Source organism: Orbicella franksi, chromosome 15 (assembly GCF_964199315.1).
Source record: "Orbicella franksi chromosome 15, jaOrbFran1.1, whole genome shotgun sequence".
In the NCBI taxonomy this organism is placed as follows: Eukaryota; Metazoa; Cnidaria; class Anthozoa; order Scleractinia; family Merulinidae; genus Orbicella; species Orbicella franksi.
In genome coordinates this window covers 8,830,257-8,852,759 of record NC_138159.1, presented here as the reverse complement: position 1 = coordinate 8,852,759, position 22,503 = coordinate 8,830,257, and the positions used below count along the sequence as shown (strand labels likewise).

Genomic DNA, 22,503 nt, shown 5'->3' with positions numbered 1-22,503 from the left:
TCTTCTGCACGCAGTGGTAACAATAGGTTTCTCTTTAAAAGCCTATTTGGGGATAGCAAATCTTCTGTTGTTTAATAATTGGTTGTCAGCGTGTAACGAACGATAAGGTATCACTATTGGTTACCTGAAAAATCCACTTTCCAGTTTAGAATTGATCAGTTACTGAGACGAAAATAGAACTGGCACTGAATTCGCCTTCATAACTCCTTATATATTTCCCTGCGATGGAGACAATAACTCAGTTTTGAAATCACCATTCCGGGAGTAACAGCATATCGTTCACTAAGGAATTTACTTTCTTATTTGAAGAAGTTGAAAAGGCATAGAATTGAGCTGTTATTATTTTTGTATTCGTTGAACATAAAATTGATAGCTGTGTAGTGGACAAGTATTATTGAAGCTTAGACGAGAGCTGCCAAGGCATCTCTAGCTATCTGTAGCTAGCTTTTGTTTCGGTGATCAGACAAACACACTGTTATGTGATTCTTTCAATATAGCGAGAATGACAAAAATTACGCTATGTTCTCGATATGTGAAAACAACATTGACATTGAAAAATACATTGACATTAGTGGCGGATCTAGACCTTGAGCTAAGGGTGGGAGTGGGTGGGTGGGGGTTGGGTAGTTTGACAGGTTTTTTTCTTGCCCTGCGTCTTTTCTTCCTTCTGCAATTTTTGTTTTTACCCAAAATAGAAGGGGGGGAGGGGGGCCCTCCCCTAGATCCGCCACTGACTTCTGTGCAAAAATTACATTAACACTTACTAGTAAAATTTAGCTCTTTGGGTTTAAAATTAAGTCATATGTTGGCTTTCAAAAGGTCAAATTCCGATGATGGAATAGCTCACCGTGCAATGCCCTGTCAATATCCTGTTCTAGGACTGATATTTCTGTAGCTTGATCAGAGTGAATCATTTGTGCTAATGAGACAAATGGTGTAAACAAAGATTCTCCTATAAGTTAGACTTCAGCAAGACTGTAGTTCAACGTTTGAATCAACGTCGGGCTAGAGTCGGGTAACACGACAGGCTCAGTCACGCTACTCGACTTTGGCGCGACTTTGATTCAAACGTCGAGTTACACTTGTTTCATGCTAAATGGCACCTATGAGCCAACCGGCTCTCTTCGCTCTCTTCAGTCCGATGTAGCAGGATGATCAGGGATACAATAAGGTAGTTCTTTGGTAATGTTATTTTTGTCAGTTTTAACTGAAAATTGTTCATGGAAGAATAAGCACTTAATGACTGGCCCCGAAGGAAACAGTGAGTTTTGTTTCCTGGAGACCCTCAATGTTCCCCGAGGCGAATCCGAGGGGAACATTGAGGTCGAGGGGAAACAAAACTCACTGTTTCTCGCGGTACCAGTCATAAAGTGTTTTGTTATACCTCCCAACTCAAAAAATAGAAAACAAAACAAACAAACAAACCAAAAATGCAAGGAAATTGTTTGCTTGACTCCGGCCGGCTCACAAATTTGCCGCGATTTTAAGGAGAACGACCTTATCACGTGCGAGTCGAAGGTTCAAGTTGTTGTTTCCTTAGGGAGTTCGTGAGTTTTGTTCGCCCTAGGGAATTGGTGAGTTTTGACCCACGACACGTGTCACGTTCTCCTCCAATCGTAAAAGGCATTTGAGTTGGGAGGTATGTTGAAAAACTTCACTGGCAGATCCGCGGGTCATCCCGAAATTTTCCCGCTTTTTAAACGCCGTAGACATTACCCAGAATGCTCTTGTGGGTAATCTTTGTTTTGACAAGCTTCAAGACCCTTCAAGATGGCGTTGTTCGAAGCTTGTGCGAAACAGTTTGTAAAAGATACAGGGCGATCTACGCTTTTTCCTGTTCTTGATTTAAACACTTCTGCGCGTTGTGATATTCTTTGTGTTGTGACGAAGAAGAGGAGTCGTTGGCTCTGGAAGTCAGACAAATATAAAACAACTCCTTTCTCCTTGAACGAGCTTTTGACAAAGGTAAGCCGAAGGAAATTTAAGCTTAATTAAGCTTGCAGTGAAGGAAAATCGCTAAAGGTTTTCGCATTAAAAGTGGCAATCTAAGCTTCACAGAAACTCCAGGCCATTCCTTGCAATTTCGGTTGAGCTTGGGGAGATCGTGGCGTTTCTACATGAATAGGCTTGTCACTTATTAAGTTATTTCCCTTGTTTGGCTACGCTCTGCCCATAAGGGACGGACCATTAGAAAAGTGATGGTGTGTGGCGGAGAAGGGGGACTTTTTCAGCTTGCAGGAATTTTTTTTCACGTCCACTGCCTCTGCAAGATTTTTTTCGGTGTCAAGTCCCCTGCACAATTTTTTTTTGTTGGGGATGGGGAGATATTCTACTGTCGCAATCTTAATCGTCACTCGCCACAATTTGATTGCCTGGAACAGGCTTCAAACAAATATTTTTTTAATCTTTCACACAGTCGTTTTGCTTTACTGTCAAAATTATACTCAGTAGGAAACATAACCAAGTAACAGACACATTTAGAAGCAGCTATTGCCCAACTGATGGGGTTGCTTTGCATTTTTTGTTTGATGTCTAGGGAAATAACAATTTTATTTATTCCCTCCGCTTTCAACAAAATTCATTCTTGGCATGCAGTGAATCAAGGTTTAGCCAGGATTCTGTGAGTGGTTGTCCAGTAACCATGATATGGGGCCAAAGGACCTATTCTGCCAGGAGGGTCTGGGAGTATGTCCCCCCTCAGAAAATTTTGCAAAAGTTAAGCGTTATTGGTGCGTTTTCCATGATTTTCAGCCGATAAATTTAATGTATTTATTGGACTTAAATGATAATGTGTCATTTAGATTGAAACAGCCCATACTAAACACATCAGTTGTGTTGACACCTCCATGATTGTCTTTTACGACGTTTGTCCAACGTTGATCTTAGCGGTCATCTTAGGGGAAGTGTTACAGTTCGCCATGGGTATGCACATTTGTGTCCACAATCGTCATTTATACATGTCAGTTGTGAAATCACTGCTATATATATGTCGAGGCTTTTATCACTTTTAAGCCATGGTTATCCATAAGGGTTTTTCTGCAAGGATGTTTGGCTAGCAGTGTCCATGGTGAGGTTGCTGCGCACAAAATGTATCAGCCTTGAAAGAGAAAAATGTCCGTCTTGCTAGTATTTGTAGAGAAAACCAGGTGAATGGGGATTACACCAGGACCAAGAAATTAAAACTGTAATATAAAGTGGCTGCCAAGGTGCCCTTCAGGCGAGTACAATTTGTAAGCCTGAGACTCCAATTCACTCTGCAGGAAGTTTTTTTTCTTCACTTCTCCTTTGCACAATTTTTTTTTTCAGTCACCGTCCCTTGTATGAAATGTTTTTTTTTTGCTTTTTTGCCACCACCACCCTCATCATTTTTCTAATGGTCTGTCCATAAGCTTAGTATTTTGCCATTTATCACTACTGGTAAATAATTTGTACAAGCTTCAGTAATGATGATGATGATAATTTATTAATTTATATTGCGCTTTTTAACATGCAATGATCAAAAGCGCATTATGATATTAAAATTTAGTACAATTTCCAGAGGTGAATATAAGAATTGGACATTCTGATTGGTCGAAAAGCACATCATATGACGCTATATTCACCCTGCTAGAGCTTGGTTACTAAGCTTGCCATCTTTGCCGTCTCAGCAAGTAAACATGGCAGACAGTTGCTGAATGAAGTTTTCATTTATTCGAAAGACATCACTCCAAGTACAGGATATTTGAAAAGATGGAAAATTTTCAAAATGACTGCTGTCGCACTTAGACCAAAACTCTTTGCAAGAACTCGTATTCAAGGCTTTTAAGAATGGTAAACGCAGTGGTTGCATCGATCACCAGCAGGTCAGATCAACTGATCAAAATATAATTTTCTTCAAACTAAAGCTACTCATTTTTAGGCAATGATGACAACTGTGAATAAAGTCAACAATGATAAAACAAAGGTACCAGATGAACTTATTTTTCGTAGTGTTTCGCTCATTTGTTTTACTGCCAAACTTGATGAGTAAAACTGATTCACAATTGATGTACATGTAAGCTTATTATTAAAACTATGGCTGCATACGTGTATGCACACGAACAATTGTGTCTGTGTTTTTATGTTTTAGTCTGTTATTTTGTAGTCCTTGATATTCACCTCTGAAAATTATACTAAAACAATTATTCCCCTCAGGCTCAGTGAACATTGGTGAATATTCAATGAGACGAAGTCGAGGTGAATATTCACCAATGTTTACTTCACCTTTGGCGAATAATTGTTAAATACTAAATATGTACATAAACTAGATTTAATTTTCAGTGTTTGGGCAGCTTTTACACTCGCTAAGTTATTCCTGTCGGGGTAATTTTTAGAAAGTGTCACACCTCAAAAATGCCCCAAATCCTATTTTGAAAGACTGGAACTATCTCAATTTCCAATGGCCAGCTCAGTACAAAGCCCCACCCTTCACCTGTACCCAAGGGAACAGATAAATGCCAGTCATTCCCAGTCCCCTATAGCTGTCTCAAATTCTCTGTCTTTTCTTCAGTAATCTCCACCTTGTCCATGATAGGGTGGGAGAACTGGCCTGAAGGAGGAGAAGGGGTACTTAATGAGATGAAGACTCCATCTGACTGTCAAGTCAGTGATATATTTAGACTAACCTGAGTCCTATTGCTGGTTTGCGGTGTCACACCATCAAAAGTAATAATCGTAACCATTCAATAAATTAACTCAACAATCTGGGATATGATAGATGATTGTTATATAAACAACCTCACCAAGATTGAGGTCTGTACGGTTTTTCATTCACGTGTTATTTGGAGAAGTGTTTCACCCAAATTTACAGAGCTTTGTATGGAGACTGTGACCATGTTAGTGTCCCTTGGAGGGACACAAACTTGGCGGCGTTAAAGTAACAGAAACATCTTTCATTGAGTTTTGCTATTTAAATGAAAAGTTATTACTCTAGAGCTCTGACACATTGAAATTAATACTTCTTCTAGAGCAAGAACTGTTCAGTAAAGCAAAAACTTACATGATGACTCATCTTTCAACCTATGCAAGAGCCGCTTCTCAGGCCGCCATTTGATGTCATGCAACACATAAACTTAGAAATTCAAACATGCTCTGTTACAAAATGAAGAATGCTGTTGAGCTTAAACGTCGTGAAATGCCAAGTTATTAGAGAGTCTTACGTGTACATTTGAGGAAACTAAATTTTCAGTAGGAGTAGTAATTTTCAATTTTGGAAAATGATGACATCACTTGAAAACTGGCATTTTGTGCTAACTGGAGTGTTATTAAGGTGGCACCCTATAGTTTTACAATCACACACGCGCTGAGAACGGAAGCTCCAGTAATCTGTTCAACCTTGAAAGAAAACGTCAAAGTTTTTCAATATAGTTATGATGTCAACATGAGCAAAAAAAAGTAAAACTGACACTGAATTTTCTTGCGTTTCTTTTGGTGAAATTCCATAAAATTTGACAGATTGGTAGTAGATATTTTGCTCTAGTTGGAGCTTGTTTTTCAGGGAAATCTATAAGATCAAGTTTTTTTGCGGCAGTTAGAGATAAAAATTTGAAAAAATCGAAAAAACTGCCTTTAAAAACCCTACTTTTTCCGTGTTTAAAATTTGTATCCCGCTAGAAGCTATGTGCTGTAGAAATTTTGGAAGATTTCACCCAAAGGAATTTAAGAAAATCACAAATAAAGCCATTTATACATGAAATTCAAGACTACGGCCCAAAATTTTAACAAAGATGATAGCAAAACACTATTTAATCATTGGTTATTACATGTAATAAGTTTGAGAGGACTGGGTGTAAAAGCGTGCAACACCATAAATGATTACCCTATGGAGCCATCTTAAGGTTAACCTTTGTGCCATTATGTCAATTTGCCATTTTGATTTTTAAAACACCCAGGTTATTTCAATGTAATCACCTAGGCAGCACTTTATACTCACTCTCTTTATGTCTTCTCTCTCTTTTAGCCCGTTGACATTAGTGGCCAAATTAAAAAATCCGTTTTTATTGCAAACTACAAGAACGAGCCAAAGTTCCATGTCAGCGGCAAGCTAGGAGCAAAGATTGCCACAGAATTTGGAATAGATGTATCGGCTATAGATTCATTTACTATAAGCATGGATGTCGGAGATGTGATCAAAAAGCAAGTACATTGGGGTAATTTAAATGACGCACTAGCAGACATAACTTTGAATTTGGACCATGAATATGTCCAGTATATACTCTCCAAGCCGAGGAGAAGTTTATGTGTGATTTATGAAACAGTCGCAACACATGGAGATTCAGAGCTTGATTCAGATTCCAGTGGACAAGGTGTGTGTCATATTTACAGGAAATTTCATGAATGTGGTTGTTATGCTCAAATTATAATTGTATTTTATATGGTTACAAGTGATGTTTTGGAAGTTGTCAAAATTGTGTGATCTTTAGCTGTCAAAGCAACTTTATTGACCATACAAATTGTACTGTCCTGCATTTGCACAAGCTTTTGCAAAATTTATACAATTTAATTTTGCAGATGTTACAAACGTAACAGATGTGATATCAACGTAGCAACAAACGTTTTATTCTTTTAATTTGAATCTTTAGAGCAAGGATATTTTGTATACCAGCAACAGTTCCTATGCGAATGAAAAAAAAAATTGATGCATTCACTGCTAACCTGTACTAACATGTACATGTGTGTCGTGTTTATGTCATTGAGAGTGGCTTTCCTTGTGAGACAGTTATTTTGTAATAAACAATTAGATTGTGAGCTCAAGATTTTTATTGTGTGATAGTTGACAAGGGCACAGCCTGAGTCAGCTATCACGCATAGAAATCAAGAGCGAATAATCTAATTGTTTTAGTATAAATCTACTAGTTGTTGAAAACTTTATGTAAATCCTCTTCACTGAGACACTTGGAAAACGCCAAGAAGTGGCTGTCATTTTGTCAACAAGCAAACGCTGCAACGCTACTCACTATCTATTACAGAATAGATAGTAGTGTAGCCAATCAGAGATGGCATTCGTGATAGAACGCTTTATAATAATAATTATTAATAGTGCATAAAGAGGATGGTTAACCTAGCCAGGAAAACTGTTTCGATTTCAGATTAAATTTCCGCAAGTTAATAAAGATAATTGTATTGGAAGCAATAATCAATTTGAGATAATTTTTGTGTTCCTGTGTAATTAACCTGGCCAGGCGATGCTTCCCTTAATGCTGGTAAACCTACATTCACCATCAACTTGTCTGGATCTGTACAAGTGGCACACCATCGCTCATTTGAACTGCCCAATAACACCATACTTGGATATGCTTGCAATGAAATAACATTTGACTCAGCCATGGGAACATTTGAGTTGGTCCTAGCTGATGCCACAGACGGAGGAGGAATGAGCACTAGGGAGTGTTGCGTGTTTGACAAACCAGATGGTCAGAATGGTAAACAGCTTTGTCTCTAGAGTAACAATAATAATTTTAAGAGATCAAGACCTCTTCATACAAACTCATTTCTATCTGTAAGGGTGGGGGAGGAGGGATTGAAGAATGATATCATCTGGGAATGAGGGGTTAAGGGGGGCTCCACTGGTCACTATTACTTTTTCTTTTTACTAATAGGGCAAATTTACTTGATGTAAAAAGAGGAATTTTTCTGTTAACCAACTTTTGGGAAAAGTCAATGCATTATTATTATCCATGTATGTCAAGCTCGTCTTGAGGTAAATCTGAGCATTCTTATTTGTTCTTTCTTGGTCGGGATTTGGTCATACGGACTGTCTCCATGGAAATGGTCATAAGTTTTTTTTTTTGTCAAATGTCAGGCCGAAATGCTACCTGCATATAATAAACTACTGACTAACCTAACTTGCTTGAGCTGTGCTGGGGAACATTGGCCCTGGGTCATTTTTGGACCCAACGTAGAAAGGTCCATACTGCCATGACCTCAGGCCAATATTCTCCAGTATGGCCCTCACCTTAAGTTTGTAAGAGGTTATTATTTTCCCTTGATAAGGAGTGGATTAACTGACTGTAGAGACTACAAGGATCTCTTTGCTAACCTCTGTGTATTTTAAATTTTTTTCATCTCCTTTTTATCTCAATAATTATTGGAAGACTGAGCATCGAGCAAGCACACAGCAAGATGTATCTCTTTCCACAGCTAGTATCACCGAAAATTTAAATGCAATGTTCAACTTTAATTTAAGCTGTCAATAATTGGACTCAGTAGTGACATACCCGTATTTAATTATCTTTTTGTCTGATTTGTTTTCAGATAAAGCCCTGAAAGCTGTCTTTGATGGCCTTCTCAAGTCTCCACTCTGTTCCAAGATTTATGATCTCTATAGGAAGATCCTTTCCTGCCCAGCAGCAGTTGCACCCCTGAGAGACTTGGTATGTTGACTGTGAAGTGCTGTTCTTCTGTTATCAGTGTATTATGTTGTTTCACATGGTTTCAACAAAACTTTCTTACTTAAAATACTTAATCCTCTTCCTGCCAAGTAGCACAGGCTTACTTAGGGGTATCATAAAGTTATTCATTTAGGGAAAGGTAAAAACATAAAGTTTACATATGAGCCAAGTGGCCCATCAGGCTGGTGCTTATGTCTGGTTTCTATGAAGCATACATTGACTGGGAGTATTTATATTCCTTTCTGGATGGGATGCTAGTCCATAGCAGGGTTACCCCCAGCATTGATTTTGCCAGTACCCATTTATACACCTGGGTGGAGAGAGGCACTGTGAGGGAAAAGTGTTTTTCCTAAGAACACAACACAATGCCTTCAGTCAGGGCTCGCACCTGGACCACTTGATCTGTAGTCGAGCGCACTAACCATGAGGCCACCACACCTCCCACACATGGACTCAAGCAATGATTGTAGTTAAGATGGCTAAAGATAAGTAGTCTAGTTTATTTTTGTGAAAAGGGAGTTGATCAACATCATATGAGCATGAGACAAAACAAAATTTGAGTCCCTTACAGGAATCAAACCCATGACCTCCCGAACACCGGGTGGTTGCTCTATCCACTGAGTTACGAGAACTCCTGGAGAGTAAGGTCATTTAACTGAGTTCATATGTGACAGGCGTTTTTCTGCTCTACATTTTTCGTGCCAGCAGGGAAATTACTAATAGAGAGTGAGCTGGGGATAAGTAAGGGGTCTACCTTTGACTTGAGAACATTGTTTTTTGTCTCTTAGTTAGTGTCGTTTCATAACACAACTTGATGTAGTTACTCCTCAAACTATTTTTTAATCGTTTATTATAAAACAGCTAGAGAAAGGACTGTCTTCTGCTGAAAAGAAAAATCCCAAGCAATTTGAACTCAAAGAACTCAAGACCAAAGCAGGAGCTGCGTATGAAAACTGCAAGGAACTGTTTCTTCTGTTAGGATTCAACATGGATGAGTCTGGAGATGGCAACATAACTTTTCCTCAGGGCAGTGCAGATGGTTTGTTACACTGTTGTACTGCTCTCACTGAAGCTCTAGTTGGTGAGTTCTAAATAAGATTGACCCTTCATAAGGGCATGTAAAATTAAATATTTTTTTTATGTATATGTAACTTATTTCATGACTGGGATGGCTGGGAGGGCGAAATAACAAATATCAGCCAATCTGATGGGGTTATTCCAGAAAAATCCATGCACCCCTGATGCATAGTATGCTAAAAATTCTAATGAGAAGGGGGTCAAGGACACTGGAAATCCAGTCAGGAGGGATGTCTTGACTAAAACGTGGTAAATTTGGGGTAACCTCAACTTTTTTTAGGTTTTGAAAGTTCAAGAAATTCTTTCACTAAATCAGCCATCAAGACTATGCGGTTTACCATGAGTTAATTATGGAGCTTTTTCCTTTAAGGGAGGATTTAAAATCTTTAGTATACAGTGTTGGGAACTAAATTTTGACAGCACTTGCCGTTTGGGCGAGAATCTCTCAAAATGTACTCACCTTGTGTAATTTTCACTCGCTCAGAAAGATACCCCAGCTCCAATCTCTGGAACCGGTTATTCATGTGAGGCCTCCTTAAGATCACGGGCCGATTTTGACTCACATGGGTGAAAAGGCAAGCACTAATTTCCAACACTAAGTATATATACTGAAGAAGGTTATTTTTGAATACATAGAGTTATCAGCTCCTCAATGCCTTGCATTAAAAGAAGTGACTTCAGAATACCTGGAACCACTACTGTATCTGGTACGTTAATAACATGTTGTTGGAAATTTAACAAATAAAAAGCCTAAGATCTATCCAGTCCACATACTATTTACCTGAAACAAGAATTTGAAGACACTTGAAATTTAGAAAACATGCATTCTGGCCTCTTGAGTAAGCTCCTCCCTTCCCCTTTTTTTGAGGCAGCAATTACAATTCTTCAATACATCATTAGATAGAAGATACCAGTTTTTAAATGTCTTCTAAATTGTATCTTATAAAAGAAGACTTTGAGAAGTACTCTTTGGATAACTTTGAATACTTAATACTCAGATTACATTGGTGTTTAAAAGCAAAATTATGTTATACAGTATTATAATAAAGTTATAATAACTTAGGAAGTGGTAGAGCACTCAAGAAGTAGGGAGAAACACTCAACTTCATCTCGTGTTTCCCCCTACATTTCTTTCTTGCTCTCCCACTTCCTGCTTTCTTTACAACAGTCGAGGCTTCTAAATTTGTTAAATAATAATTGAATATTACTTTTGAATAAGCATCTCCCTTGAATAAGTGCCATCCATCCCCCACCCACCCCCCACTTTATCCTAAATTTTAATCGGGGCCCTGGGCAGTAATTCAAGGATTTACAGTTATGTATCTTCTTCTTTTTTCAGCTCAAGAATGTTATGTACGGTAAGGACACATCAGTTGACGACCCACTGCTTCAGAGAGTGTGGATGCATTCTGCAAACCCTGCCAAGAATTTGCTTATGTCATTAGGTTTTGACCAGGTGATAACAGAAGGGAACAATAAACTGTTACAGTTAACGTGGGACTCAGAACGCATCTCTCTTGAGGATACTTATGTTGCGGTATTTGTTTTGTGTAGTGAATAATTTGTTAACTTTATTAAATTTTATTTGTACTCCTGTATATGAATTGATGTAAAATCCCATAAATGCACCACAAGAACAAGTTCTATGCAGCCAATCAGAAACAAGATCACTCCACCCGCCCTCTATGAGTTAGTTTAAATTTTGTTTCAACCGCGTGCTGCTATTAGGGCATAGTCTAATGATTGCTTCAAGGGTGAAACTCGAGTACATGTAACTAGTTTCTACATGACTGTACTGTATCTTCAATTTATCTTGCTCTGCATGACTATCGAGCACTCCTACAATTGTGTGAAAACACTTCTATTTTGCTTTGTTTATATCGTTAGAGAGTTTTTTAAATTAATATTTTTTATTAAGGAAATATGTTATTGCTTAACACATTCTATTTCTGGGTTTAAGATTATAATCATGAATTTTTGGGGGGTGCAGGGTGGGGGGGAAAGGAACATTTTTATCTTGCTTTCGGTTTGTAATTTGTTTGACACAAGACATTCAATTAGTGGTTTCATTAATAGCTTAGCCAAAATATGGAAACATGTGCAGCTTGGCATATTTATATACCAAAGGAGACAACAGAGGACATAAATTAAGGTGCTATATACATACATTTTCACTTTACGTGACATTAGAGAAATATTATGAATGAATTACCACTTTGTGTTGAGGTGCATTGCCTTGAAGGATTTTAATTTAATTTAAAGTGAATGACCATGATAATTTGCTTACAAAATTGGAATCTCCATGAGCAGAAGGGAAAGAGAGGAAATATTAAGTTATGGATACCAGAAAATGCTAGTTGCTGCGGAGCGAGCATAGCGAGCAAGCAGCAACATAATCAGGATTTAAGAAGAATATATAGAAGGGGGTACGAATTCTAGAATTCATCACTTTTTACCAGAATGCATTGCAGTTAACCAGACTGCACTGCGCTACTTTTACCAGAGTGCATTGCACCTCGAACAACACAAGGATGTCATACTCGTCGAGCCGTCGTCCGTTTTCACGTGGATTCCACTGAGAAAGTTTGCTCTGATTTACCTGTAAAGTGATGTGAAGGGGATCGTGCTTGACTTTTACAACTCTTGCTATGTAGTATGTGAAAGTTTGTAAATCTGGACGATTAATTGTGACATCTTAATCTTAGTATGTCATTTCTTAGCAGTCTCGCCTCCTTTGTCGAATTCTTAAATGAAGAGAAATCGTCGTTACTAAAGCCTGTAGAATAATTAAAACAAACGAAAACCGTGGAACACGCTGATTTCATATATGCTGCAATCTATTCCTTTTCATCGAAACACAAATTTAAGCTAAAGCTTGGGCATTTTCACACATCGTGATGGACACGTTCTCGACACAGTCTGTCAAGTTCTAGAGATATTTAATGCGTACCAGTACAGAATTTATAAGTTAGATTTCTGCTCCTACAATTTCCACATCTTTCGATTTTCGCGATCTGGTAAAGGGGATGCTGATGTGTATCGTTTTATGTCCAAACATACTTCAGATCACAATGTGCTTTTTTGTCTCGATCCTTTGTCACACCTCGCCATCGATGCGTCATCATGCATGAAGTTGATGCATACAAGGACAGATTGTGACACCACGATTTGACACTACTTTGAGAAATAACAGTTAATTTAAGTCTTGAAACGCGCAGATAGATGAATCACGGCGTTAAATATGTCACTATCAACAGAATGTGCCACAGCATTACTATCTTTTAGATACCCTAGTGGCTAAATATATTTAGTAGGGTACTAACAGTGTGAAATCGTGAGTAAAATACATTGATTTATGGTTGTCCTGTAAGGTTCCCAAGGACCCCACACTTGTCTCATACAGTGTAGCCTAAAAAAATTATTTATATTTAACTAAAACAACTGTTTTTGTCCCCTTCCTGTATTCCAAGTGTGGTTTATTTTATTGGAGCTGAATTTCTTCAGCTAATAAAATTTTGCATTACTTACATACAGAGTCAAATTCTTTTAATGTGACATACTTGATTACTATCAATACCAGAGCTTTTAACTCAACAGGACATGTAAGCTTTTCTTATGATCTTCTCGTCAAGAGCGATCAACTAATTATTATTAACGAGTTCTCTTATCGATATCAATGTGAAGGTGCCCAGTTATATACACACAGTGAATTTTATGTTAAATGATCTCTTGGAGACCAAGTGAACTGCATAAAATAATAAGAATTAATTAAAAAGGTGTTGAAATAATAATAATTAATTGTTACAGTACATATACATTGTTTCATAAGTTGATACTCATCTTGGCATCAAGTACAAAATATAGTTAGAGGGTGTTTCGAAAACAAAGACCCAGTAGTGGAGCAAAGCAAAGACCTGTAAGCCACAATGAAGAGCCATGGACCAAAGCAAAGACTCTCTGATCTAACAAACAAATAGATTCCATGGTGCTGTGCGATTGCTCAGTAATAAATCACAGAATGTTTTTGTTCTTACCACATTTTGACATCATCTGTGATCTTTTACTGAACAGACACACAACAACATGGAATCTTTTTATTTAATTTATACAATAAAGTAACAAAAGAGAAATGCTTATGATGTCATCTATATGTCTATCCTCCAGTGTATCATAAGTAAGAATAATAATTTGACTTGTTATAATTATATAAAGACCAATAGAGAACCAAGCGCATCTTCAGCACAAACTGAATGACTCTGAATCGATATTCAGTCTCACAAGGAAAGTCAGTGATGTGTCAAAACAGTTAGCATTATTAACACAAAGGTAGACCGGATTTTCATCATGGTCATTAGAGTGCTCAGTTCAAAGGTGTGTTTGTGAGCAGCATCAACATTCCAAGTTACGTAAAAATGTTATGGTAAACTTCACTGAATCGAGCAACGTTCAGTTGGTCTTCCTATTAATCCAGGGGTCTTTGTTTTAGTCCAGTGGTTCTTCGTTTATGGGAATTAGAAACACCCATTGTCATAGGATGTGTTCAATATACAAATTATGAAAACAGTGCTTTTAACAAATAAACAATAGCCTCCATTTAGCGCAAAAATATGCCCAGATATTTGTCCGCAGACATCATGTTCCAAGAAGTGAAGTTTTCCGAGAGCGATGCTCAGGAAAACAGTGAGCTTTGAGGAACAGATTATGTCCAAGGACAAATATCCATGCATATTTTTGCACCAAAATGGAGGGTTTTGTGTTAATTATCCTTCAAATATTTTGCGCAACACGCACAGCGTTGAAAATTGGGGAATATCACTGAGACATTCCCCAGTTTTAATTTAGCTTGGGCACATTCAGTCACATGACATGTTAAGAGCAATTGCGTGCATGCTAACATATTTTATGTATTAAGATCGTTATGTAGGCATTAAACAAAACTGAAGAGTTGTTTTTAACCAACTTCTTTTAACCAACTTTTTATTGATCGATTTATTTTTAAGTCTCAAACATTTGTTTATTTACAAAATACTCCATGTAGGTTGTTATATATCATAATTAGTTTTAATTTCTTATTTCATACAATTAATAGTTAAATTTAACAAATGTAAAGAGACACCAAATGTATTAGACAGAGACTTAAAATTGTTTCAAAATGCTGTGCTATGAAAACTATGTTTTACATTGTACTCAGAATCAAGCTTGAACTCTGAAATAAAATCTGAGTTGTTAAAAAATATTTAGCTATTTGTGTCTTGGCATTATTCGAAAAGAAATAATCACTGATTTGCATTCTTGTTTTTACGACACTTGGGTTTCAGCAAGTTTCTGTGCAGTCACTTCATCCATGACTCCTCTGAATGACTCCACACTGACCTACAGAGAAAAATGAAGCCTGTCATACTTTTGTTATTGTGTATAGTAAATATACCTAAAGTATGTAAACCTGTCTTGGTCTATGAACATGCAAAAAAAGAACTTGGCCTTTATGCATGTACAGCCTTCTTGACCTCGTGCGTGGTCAATAACCCATCTTTGTGCCTTGGGTGTACAATAACAAAACTTTTGAACCCTCCTGAAATGTCTTTCTGTTTATTATGTTTATGAACATTATTTTCCATTTGATTCATTCTACAAAGCAAACAACATACATTAATGTGCCATAACTATGTTTAGGTAGCCTTTTATAATCAACTGGAGCACACATTGTACACTAAGACCAATTTTATTATCATTTAAGAAAAGAAAACATACTGTGTTTCTATCGAGTTTTAGTATAAAGCTACTAGGCATTAGCATTCTATCATGAATGCAGTTCTCTGATTGGCTACGATACTCACTAGCTATCTATTCTGTGATAGATAGCAGTAGCGTGGCAGTGTGCCCTTGTTAACAAAATGATGGCCCCTTTGTGCCATTTTCAAAGTGTCTGGGAAGAGGATTTAGATCAAGATTTGAACGACTAGTAGATTTATACTAAAACAATTAGATTATTCGCTTTTGATTGTGGGGTGAAACAGAAAGAAAGAAACTGCTGTGGTCAAATTTAGCTACCAGTATGGTCAAAATTTATAGTCAAGTGAAATTACCTTAATTTGCACCTTCTATTTCCCAAAGTCACTAATAATAATGTCATGGCCTAAATCAATTATTTTTAATTTCAACAGGTTAATGTGATTATGTGAAGGTGAATTAATCAACATGACTCGAGCGTGGGACAAAGAAAAATTCTGAGTCCCTGACAGGAATCAAACCCATGACCTCCCGAACACCGGGTGGGCGCTCTATCCACTGAGCTACGAGAACTCATGGAGAGCAAGGTCATTTAACTGAGTTCATATATGACAGGTGTCCTGCATACTGCTAGGATCAACGCTATCGTATTCATCGAGAGTAGTGGGTTCGATTCCTGTCGGGGACTCAGAATTTTTCTTTGTCCCACGCTCGAGTCATGTTGATTAATTCACCTTCACATTTCACTACCGAGCTTAAATTCACCATCTTTATTAACTTATCACTACCCTCGATGAATTCGATAGCGTTGATCCTAGCAGTATGCAGGACACCTGTCATATATGAACTCAGTTAAATGACCTTGCTCTCCATGAGTTCTCGTAGCTCAGTGGATAGAGCGCCCGCCCGGTGTTCGGGAGGTCATGGGTTCGATTCCTGTCGGGGACTCAGAATTTTTCTTTGTCCCACGCTCAAGTCATGTTGATTAATTCACCTTCACATTTCACTACCGAGCTTAAAATTCACCATCTTTATTAACTTAATGTGATTAGTCAGTAAAAATTCAAACAAGAACTGATTATAGTCTTATTACCATTCCGTTAGGGTGCTGTGTGCTCGCTTGTTCCCAAATCTTTTCAAATGCATTGGTTGTCATCTCAACTCCAATTCCATCAAAGATTCTTCTTATCTGTATATCAATGCAAGTAATGACTGTGATGAATTAAACCACTTCTAAATAGAATACCTTTAAAGAGTAAATGTTTACTGGTGTTAATAAATAGTAATTTTTATTAATTTACTTAAAGAAAGGAATCATGCAGTGCTTTAATCTTTTATACAAGTGTGTTTTGATGTATACAAACCTCATACTGATCTCTGGGTTGAAAGAAGTCCTTCTCGTAGACTCCACGGTTACTGTAAATTGATGGGTTAATCAAGCCATAGGCATCAGATTCATCACCATAGTTCTGTAAACAAATGGTTACAATACTGAATATTAAATAAATAAAAAAATAACGAAATAATTTTGATTAATAATTATTGTTGATTACTTATAGTTTGTATTGATTGGTGAACTTAATATGACAGGCATCATGACATTATGGTTGGGTTGGACCCCAAGTCTGATCACTGACTGGGTTTGTGTCATTGATGTACCTTTTGTGCCTTCTGAATGCTGCTCACAGATCATTTTTTAAAGTAACAGACAAGCCATGACCTTCAAATAGTCGACTATTTTAAGTAAATTTTTTATTGTTGCAGTATAATTATTTGGCACTGAAGTAAGTTATTTGTACTCACCTTAGTATCACCTACTCGTCTTGTATTCGGTGCTGGTAAATCTGATCTAATCGTTGGGACTCCATAAGCCCTCCAGCCTTAAATTAAAAATAAATATTGTGTTTGCTAATCATGATCATTTGTTCTACCCATTTATTATCTTTGGAAGATACTACCAAACGTTATCAATTCTTGCAGCTGTAGTTTGTTTTAGGAAATTGTTTGAAACAGGTACCTGTCATAGTGTTTGCAGACAAGCTACATTGGACTGTGCTGTATAAGCTCATGCAAGGGCAACAACATTTAATTTGTACTTCCACATGATTCAGCTTTTACATGTATTTGACAGTTAAAAATATATGTGTACAAACACCACTCTGTGGCTGCTGTGCTTTAAAGGGGCATTAGGTAATTGGTTAATGAAAGGCACGGCGGTTAATGGTTAGCGCACTACACTCTGGATTGAGTGGTCCGGGTTTGAGCCCTGGCCAGGGTCACTGTGTTGTGTCCTTGGGCAAGACACTTTACTCTCACAGTGCCTCTCTTCACCCAGGTGTATACGTGGGTACCAGCAAAATAATGCTGGGGGTAACCTGGGATGGACTAGCATCCCATCCAGGGGGGAGTAGAAATACTCCTAGTCGCTTCATGCTTCAGAAACCAGAGATAAGTGCCGGCCTGATGGGCCACTAGGCTCGTAAGCTTGCAGACTTTACCTTACCTTTTAGTAATTGGTTAATAATTAGATTATCTCTGACAAGTGTGAATGTCCTCAAAAAACGTGAGAATATTCTGCAGTCTGTTCTTCTTCTCGTGCTTGCTGTACCCATGTCTCCTCCCATTCCCCTTTAGTCTAAAGAGTCTCGCCTCATAACCCCTACTGAATTTTGATGCGAGAGAAAAACAGACTGCCAGCAGTCTATTACATGGCATTCTACAAGAATTAATTACAAAAGAAAGCATTAGATAATACCTGATGTTCTGATCTTTCCAGTGACGTCATTAAATTGAGATGATGAAGTTTTCCAGCCCCCAACTGCTTGGTCAATCTGTTTCTGGAGTCTTGTTGGTGTTGACTCGCCTGTCTTTTGCCCCTCCTCCTACAAAAACAATGGAATTTGTCACCTGAGCAAATCTGTTAATAAGTGAATTGTTGTCACTGTGGTCTTTTATAAATATTTGTCAACTTCAAGAGGCCACATTTTTTTCTAACCTTCACTTCTCCCTCAGTTGTTTCACCCTGTTGTGTAGTTGTCACGGCACCCTTGATTTCTCCTGACGGCATCTTGTCTTTCCAGTTAAGGAAGTTAGCAAACTCATCATAGTTAATCTGGCCATCACCATCAACGTCACAGTAAGCAAACATGGACTCCAGGAGCTCGGGTTCCACAGGAAGGTTGAACTGGATGCACACTTCTCGCAATTCATCAAGTGAAATTTTCCCAGAATTATCCTGCAAGTTGGGTGACATTATCTAATAATTAGCCATTATGTCCCTATAAGTATTTAGCTGTAAGTGAAGTAATACTGAACAGAAGCATCTAATAAAGAGAGCTTTTCAACTTGAGCATTGACTATTAAACTGTTATGCACATTTTGCCTCCTTAATATGCTGAATTATCTTATCATACTTTTATATGCCTTAATTGTGACCCATCCTGCAAGATCAGTGAATTTCATTCAATCAAGGTTGTCCATACAGTGCCTTTGAGAATTTCCACAAATGTTTTTGTACAAGGTATATTTTGTTGTATGATGGAAGTCAGGGGCATTCTTGGAAGCTCATGAAATTGGTAGTCTTGGAATAATATTTTATTCATTAATTTTCCCTTGAGTGTCATATTTTTATTTAGGATTTTGGTGTCTCCTTTCTATTATTCCATGCCTTTTTTACAGTTGTGACCTGTCTTTTCCACACCCTTTCAACAAACCATCTTTACCTTGTCATAATATTGAAAAGCTGCTCTCAGATCATGGAAATTGTGGTAATTTGCTTGCTTCAAATGATGCCTCACAGCAGCTAACACTCCCCTCTCTCTGTCTCGACCTCGAAGGTACTTCCCAGGAACACGCATGTGGATTAAATCCCCTGCGCCATACTCGTCGGGTTTGACCATAACACCAAACGTATGATCTGGAGTGACTCTGAGTGTATCTTTGATGGGATCATGTACTTTGCCGAGTTGAGGCTGGGTTCTTTCTCGGAAGTCATCCACTCGCTTTGAGACAATCTTTGTTGCCTTTTCCCTGTAGGGAGAGATTTAAAGTAGTTGAAATTTCATTCAAAGTCAAATTTTATCTAAGATGTGGAAATGAATTAAGTTTCATACTTCTTTTTTTAAAAAAAGGTAACTCACTGTTGTGTCTCATGAAGCCACTTGAGTGTTTTTCTCACATGTATCCCATCGTTGTTATGTGGCGTTTCCACACCAAACTTGCTGTCTCTGGGTATTCTGCTCCAGTCGTACTTTCTATCAACCATTTCACCTGGGAAGATTAACAGTGGTGTGACGTTATTTGGGCAATGGACAACACAGTGCAGAGATGCCAACCTTAAAAATGCCAAATCTGAGAGATTGCCAATTTTACCTTCTTGTTCCTGAAGTAAGTTTTACATAGTAGAGCTCCACCAATTCAACCCCAAAAAAGTGTCATGACAGATAAAAAAATTCCCCCAAAACAACAAAGATTGGCAAAATGTAATTTGAAAATGAAAATGTATTAATTTGTGTCTGAAAATACATTTTATTTGCTTTCCTTCTTATTGTCCAGGAGATTTGTTGACCTGTACAGGAGACCGGGAGATTTAGACTGTATCTGGAAGACTTCTTGGCACAGATGCTTCTGGGTACATAGTATTTTCAAAGAAATGAAGTTATAAATAGTCATTTCTAAACTTACCCATGTCAAAGTCATTGTGGCTAACTTTGTAAAGTTCTTTGCCTTCCAGTGACTCAGTGTTCACTTGTGCTGCAGTCTTACTTGGATTCACCATCTCCCCAGCACTTCCATCTACATGTGTAAAGATATTTAAAATGAACAAACAATTATTAACAATTATTATTTAGACCCACAGCATCAGTTGCTATAATTGAAGATGCTAGTGGAAAACCCTCCTAAGTGACTAGGTCAAAATTTTTTTTTTTTGTCAAAAGTGCCCAATTTTTTGCATATGGCCTTCAGTTTACCTACTTAACAATGCCTTGCTGTTTTTATCACCAGTTTGCTTTTCGTTTCCGAGAAAATCGAAGCCAAAATATTGAAGAGTCGTTGAATTTAATTAACAAATTCAACAGCAACTCCCTGATAACATCCTCATGAAGATCCTAAAGGATCCTTGAAAGATATTCACCTGGGTCATATTTCTTAAAAAATTCTGCTTGTTAATACAAACCACTGATTGAATGCACTTGTTTATGTGTACTATATAGATGACTAATATTTTTTTTACCTTTGATAGTTTTGACTCCATACATGACATCAGTAGGTCCCACACCATTTGGCAGTCCTGGCCTTTGGTCGTGGCAACGCCCTATATAGATCATCAGAGCAAAAAATATCATAATTATATTTAAATGTTTGTTGAGTTTTCTTTAGATCTAAATAAATTGTCCAGCTCTTAGAATCCAGCTACAATTAGTCATGATGGGTATGATGAAAATAGTGACATTCTCGGAAACCCAGGGGCAGTTAGTTGGGATGGGAGGAAGTAAACTCAGGAAACTTTTGGCGCTTCAATTTTTGCTGAATTTATTGTCCCTGGGTCTCTGGAGATGAAATGGTGGTAAGAATTATTTAATTTTGTTACCTAAAGGGGCATTCTTCCTGCTTGCATAAAGGCCTTCCTTTTTATCAAGCATCCTTTGAGAGAATAAGCTTTTCCTGGTGGGATTCACAAGATCTCCGGCCTGTTATAGAAATCAGAGAAATTAGAATAAGTCTCACATTGATTGCATTAAAAATGTTATCTTGCATTGTTTACGCTTGCAGGAGCCACAGATCAAATGAAAAAATATACAATAATAAGTTTATAAACGCTGAAATGTTACAATCATTGAATTTTGTAACTTCGAAATTGTTTTGATTTAAAATATAGTTATATTTCACCGGAAAAGTAGTCTCTATTTATTATGCAGTGCAAAGACAAAAGGCAATCGAGGTAAACAGCTGTTAAAAATTTGCATACGAATAAGTTCGCTAACTATAACACTCCGTTGGAAACATTGTCGCAGGATGTAACAAAACCTGAAACAATTACTTTCTAGTAACGATTTTACAAAGCGATCAATGCTAGAAATAATACAAGAAAGATTTTACAAACCAGAATTCAAATAAAATACGTACAACAAGTGAAGATTTCGTGTTGACTCCGTGAACGATTCGTGAAGCGATGTCGGGATCATTCGCTCTGCCATAAAATACTCTCTCTTTTGCTGCTTGGGGTTGCGTTGTTGCTCGAAACTTTCGCACTGTCTCTGGTTTGAGAGGCTAAAAGGGAAGATATAAATTTAAAAATAGAGTAAGTCTCACCGTAATCAAGCCTTTTACCTTTAATAAAGTAAATCACAAGTCACGAAGCTGTCGAGAGCAAGATAATTTTGCTTTCACCTACCCGTTGTGGTATTTGTAAGCAGTCTCCGGATGTTTCGCCGCTAACATTGAAAAGCTTTCCCGCCTGTGAAGGAATTAAAAGTTAAACTGAAACGTTTGAACCTTGTTATACGGTCTACAATGGCTTCCAAAAGTGTCTCCTATATCTCAGTGCTTGAGCAGAACGTGTGTGCATGTACATATGCGGAAGGCCAAATGATTTTGCAGGATTTTGAATCCTGTAGGGAGATCTGAGTTGTTTCATTTGCAAAATAAGCCATTGTAGTAAGAGAATTCAACATAGATTCTTAAATCTCTTAAGATGATATTCTTACCGGAACAATTCCAGGATTTCTGTCTATGAATCTCCCAGCGTTTGTCAACATGGCTCGATCGTTTCCCAGCCGGCTTCTTGTCTTGAATGAGTTTTCTTGAGAAGAGAGGTTTAAAACTTTTTCAAGACCCTGTAATCGAGGTTAGGAGCTTTCTTTCTTTCCTCCTGAGTTTAGAGATACTGTTTTTAAGCCGCAACTTTGGAGCAAGCTGTATTCTCTCAACAACTTTTAAGAGAAGTGAAGTAAATGAAACTTTCGGATAGTTTTTCTTGGCGTCCACTGTCTCCTAGCAACCAAGAAAACCTGTACTCCATCAAAATTACTTCCGGTCGGAATAACTTCCGGTACCAACCAAATTCATCCAAACTGAAAGTAGGGAAATAATCGGGAAACGACAAGCAAGGTGATTTCTTTTTTGAAATTAACCGTAATACCTTTGCTTAATTGTTGAGAAAGAGCTCTGCATATTTTATTTTCAAGTCTTTGCGATTGATTTTATTTTTTTGTAGAATTTTATACTTTCATCTTTTAAATTGTGTTTGAAATCTATTCTTTTATCAGATATTCGAACTTGTTGAAAT

At 37.5% G+C, this 22,503-nt stretch overlaps 2 protein-coding genes across 3 annotated transcripts; one reads left to right on the top strand and one right to left on the bottom strand.

Moving 5' to 3' along the window:
* Positions 1–760: 760 nt before the first annotated feature.
* LOC145469492 (gasdermin-E-like) lies at positions 761–11,462 on the top strand. Its single transcript, XM_081453232.1, has 7 exons — positions 761–1,965; positions 5,978–6,323; positions 7,200–7,439; positions 8,272–8,390; positions 9,270–9,489; positions 10,122–10,192; positions 10,825–11,462. The coding sequence occupies exons 1-7, from the start codon at positions 1,771–1,773 to the stop codon at positions 11,044–11,046; spliced, it is 1,413 nt and encodes a 470-aa protein (XP_081309358.1). The 5' UTR covers positions 761–1,770; the 3' UTR covers positions 11,047–11,462.
* Positions 11,463–14,525: 3,063 nt separating this feature from the next.
* Positions 14,526–22,312, bottom strand: LOC145469489 (EF-hand domain-containing family member B-like). 2 transcript variants are annotated; one of them, XM_081453229.1, is made up of 14 exons: positions 21,923–22,312; positions 21,610–21,672; positions 21,342–21,485; positions 20,806–20,905; positions 20,449–20,529; positions 19,899–20,009; positions 19,355–19,484; positions 18,938–19,244; positions 18,211–18,450; positions 17,971–18,097; positions 17,034–17,095; positions 16,580–16,684; positions 16,309–16,404; positions 14,526–14,858 (listed from the first exon to the last, which is right to left on the bottom strand). In XM_081453229.1, the coding sequence occupies exons 1-14, from the start codon at positions 21,971–21,973 to the stop codon at positions 14,784–14,786; spliced, it is 1,692 nt and encodes a 563-aa protein (XP_081309355.1). In that variant the 5' UTR covers positions 21,974–22,312; the 3' UTR covers positions 14,526–14,783. The 2 variants fall into 2 exon arrangements, with proteins under 2 accessions (XP_081309355.1, XP_081309354.1); XM_081453228.1 differs by having other exon boundaries at positions 17,019–17,095; positions 21,923–22,311.
* Between the last annotated feature and the right edge of the window lie 191 nt (positions 22,313–22,503).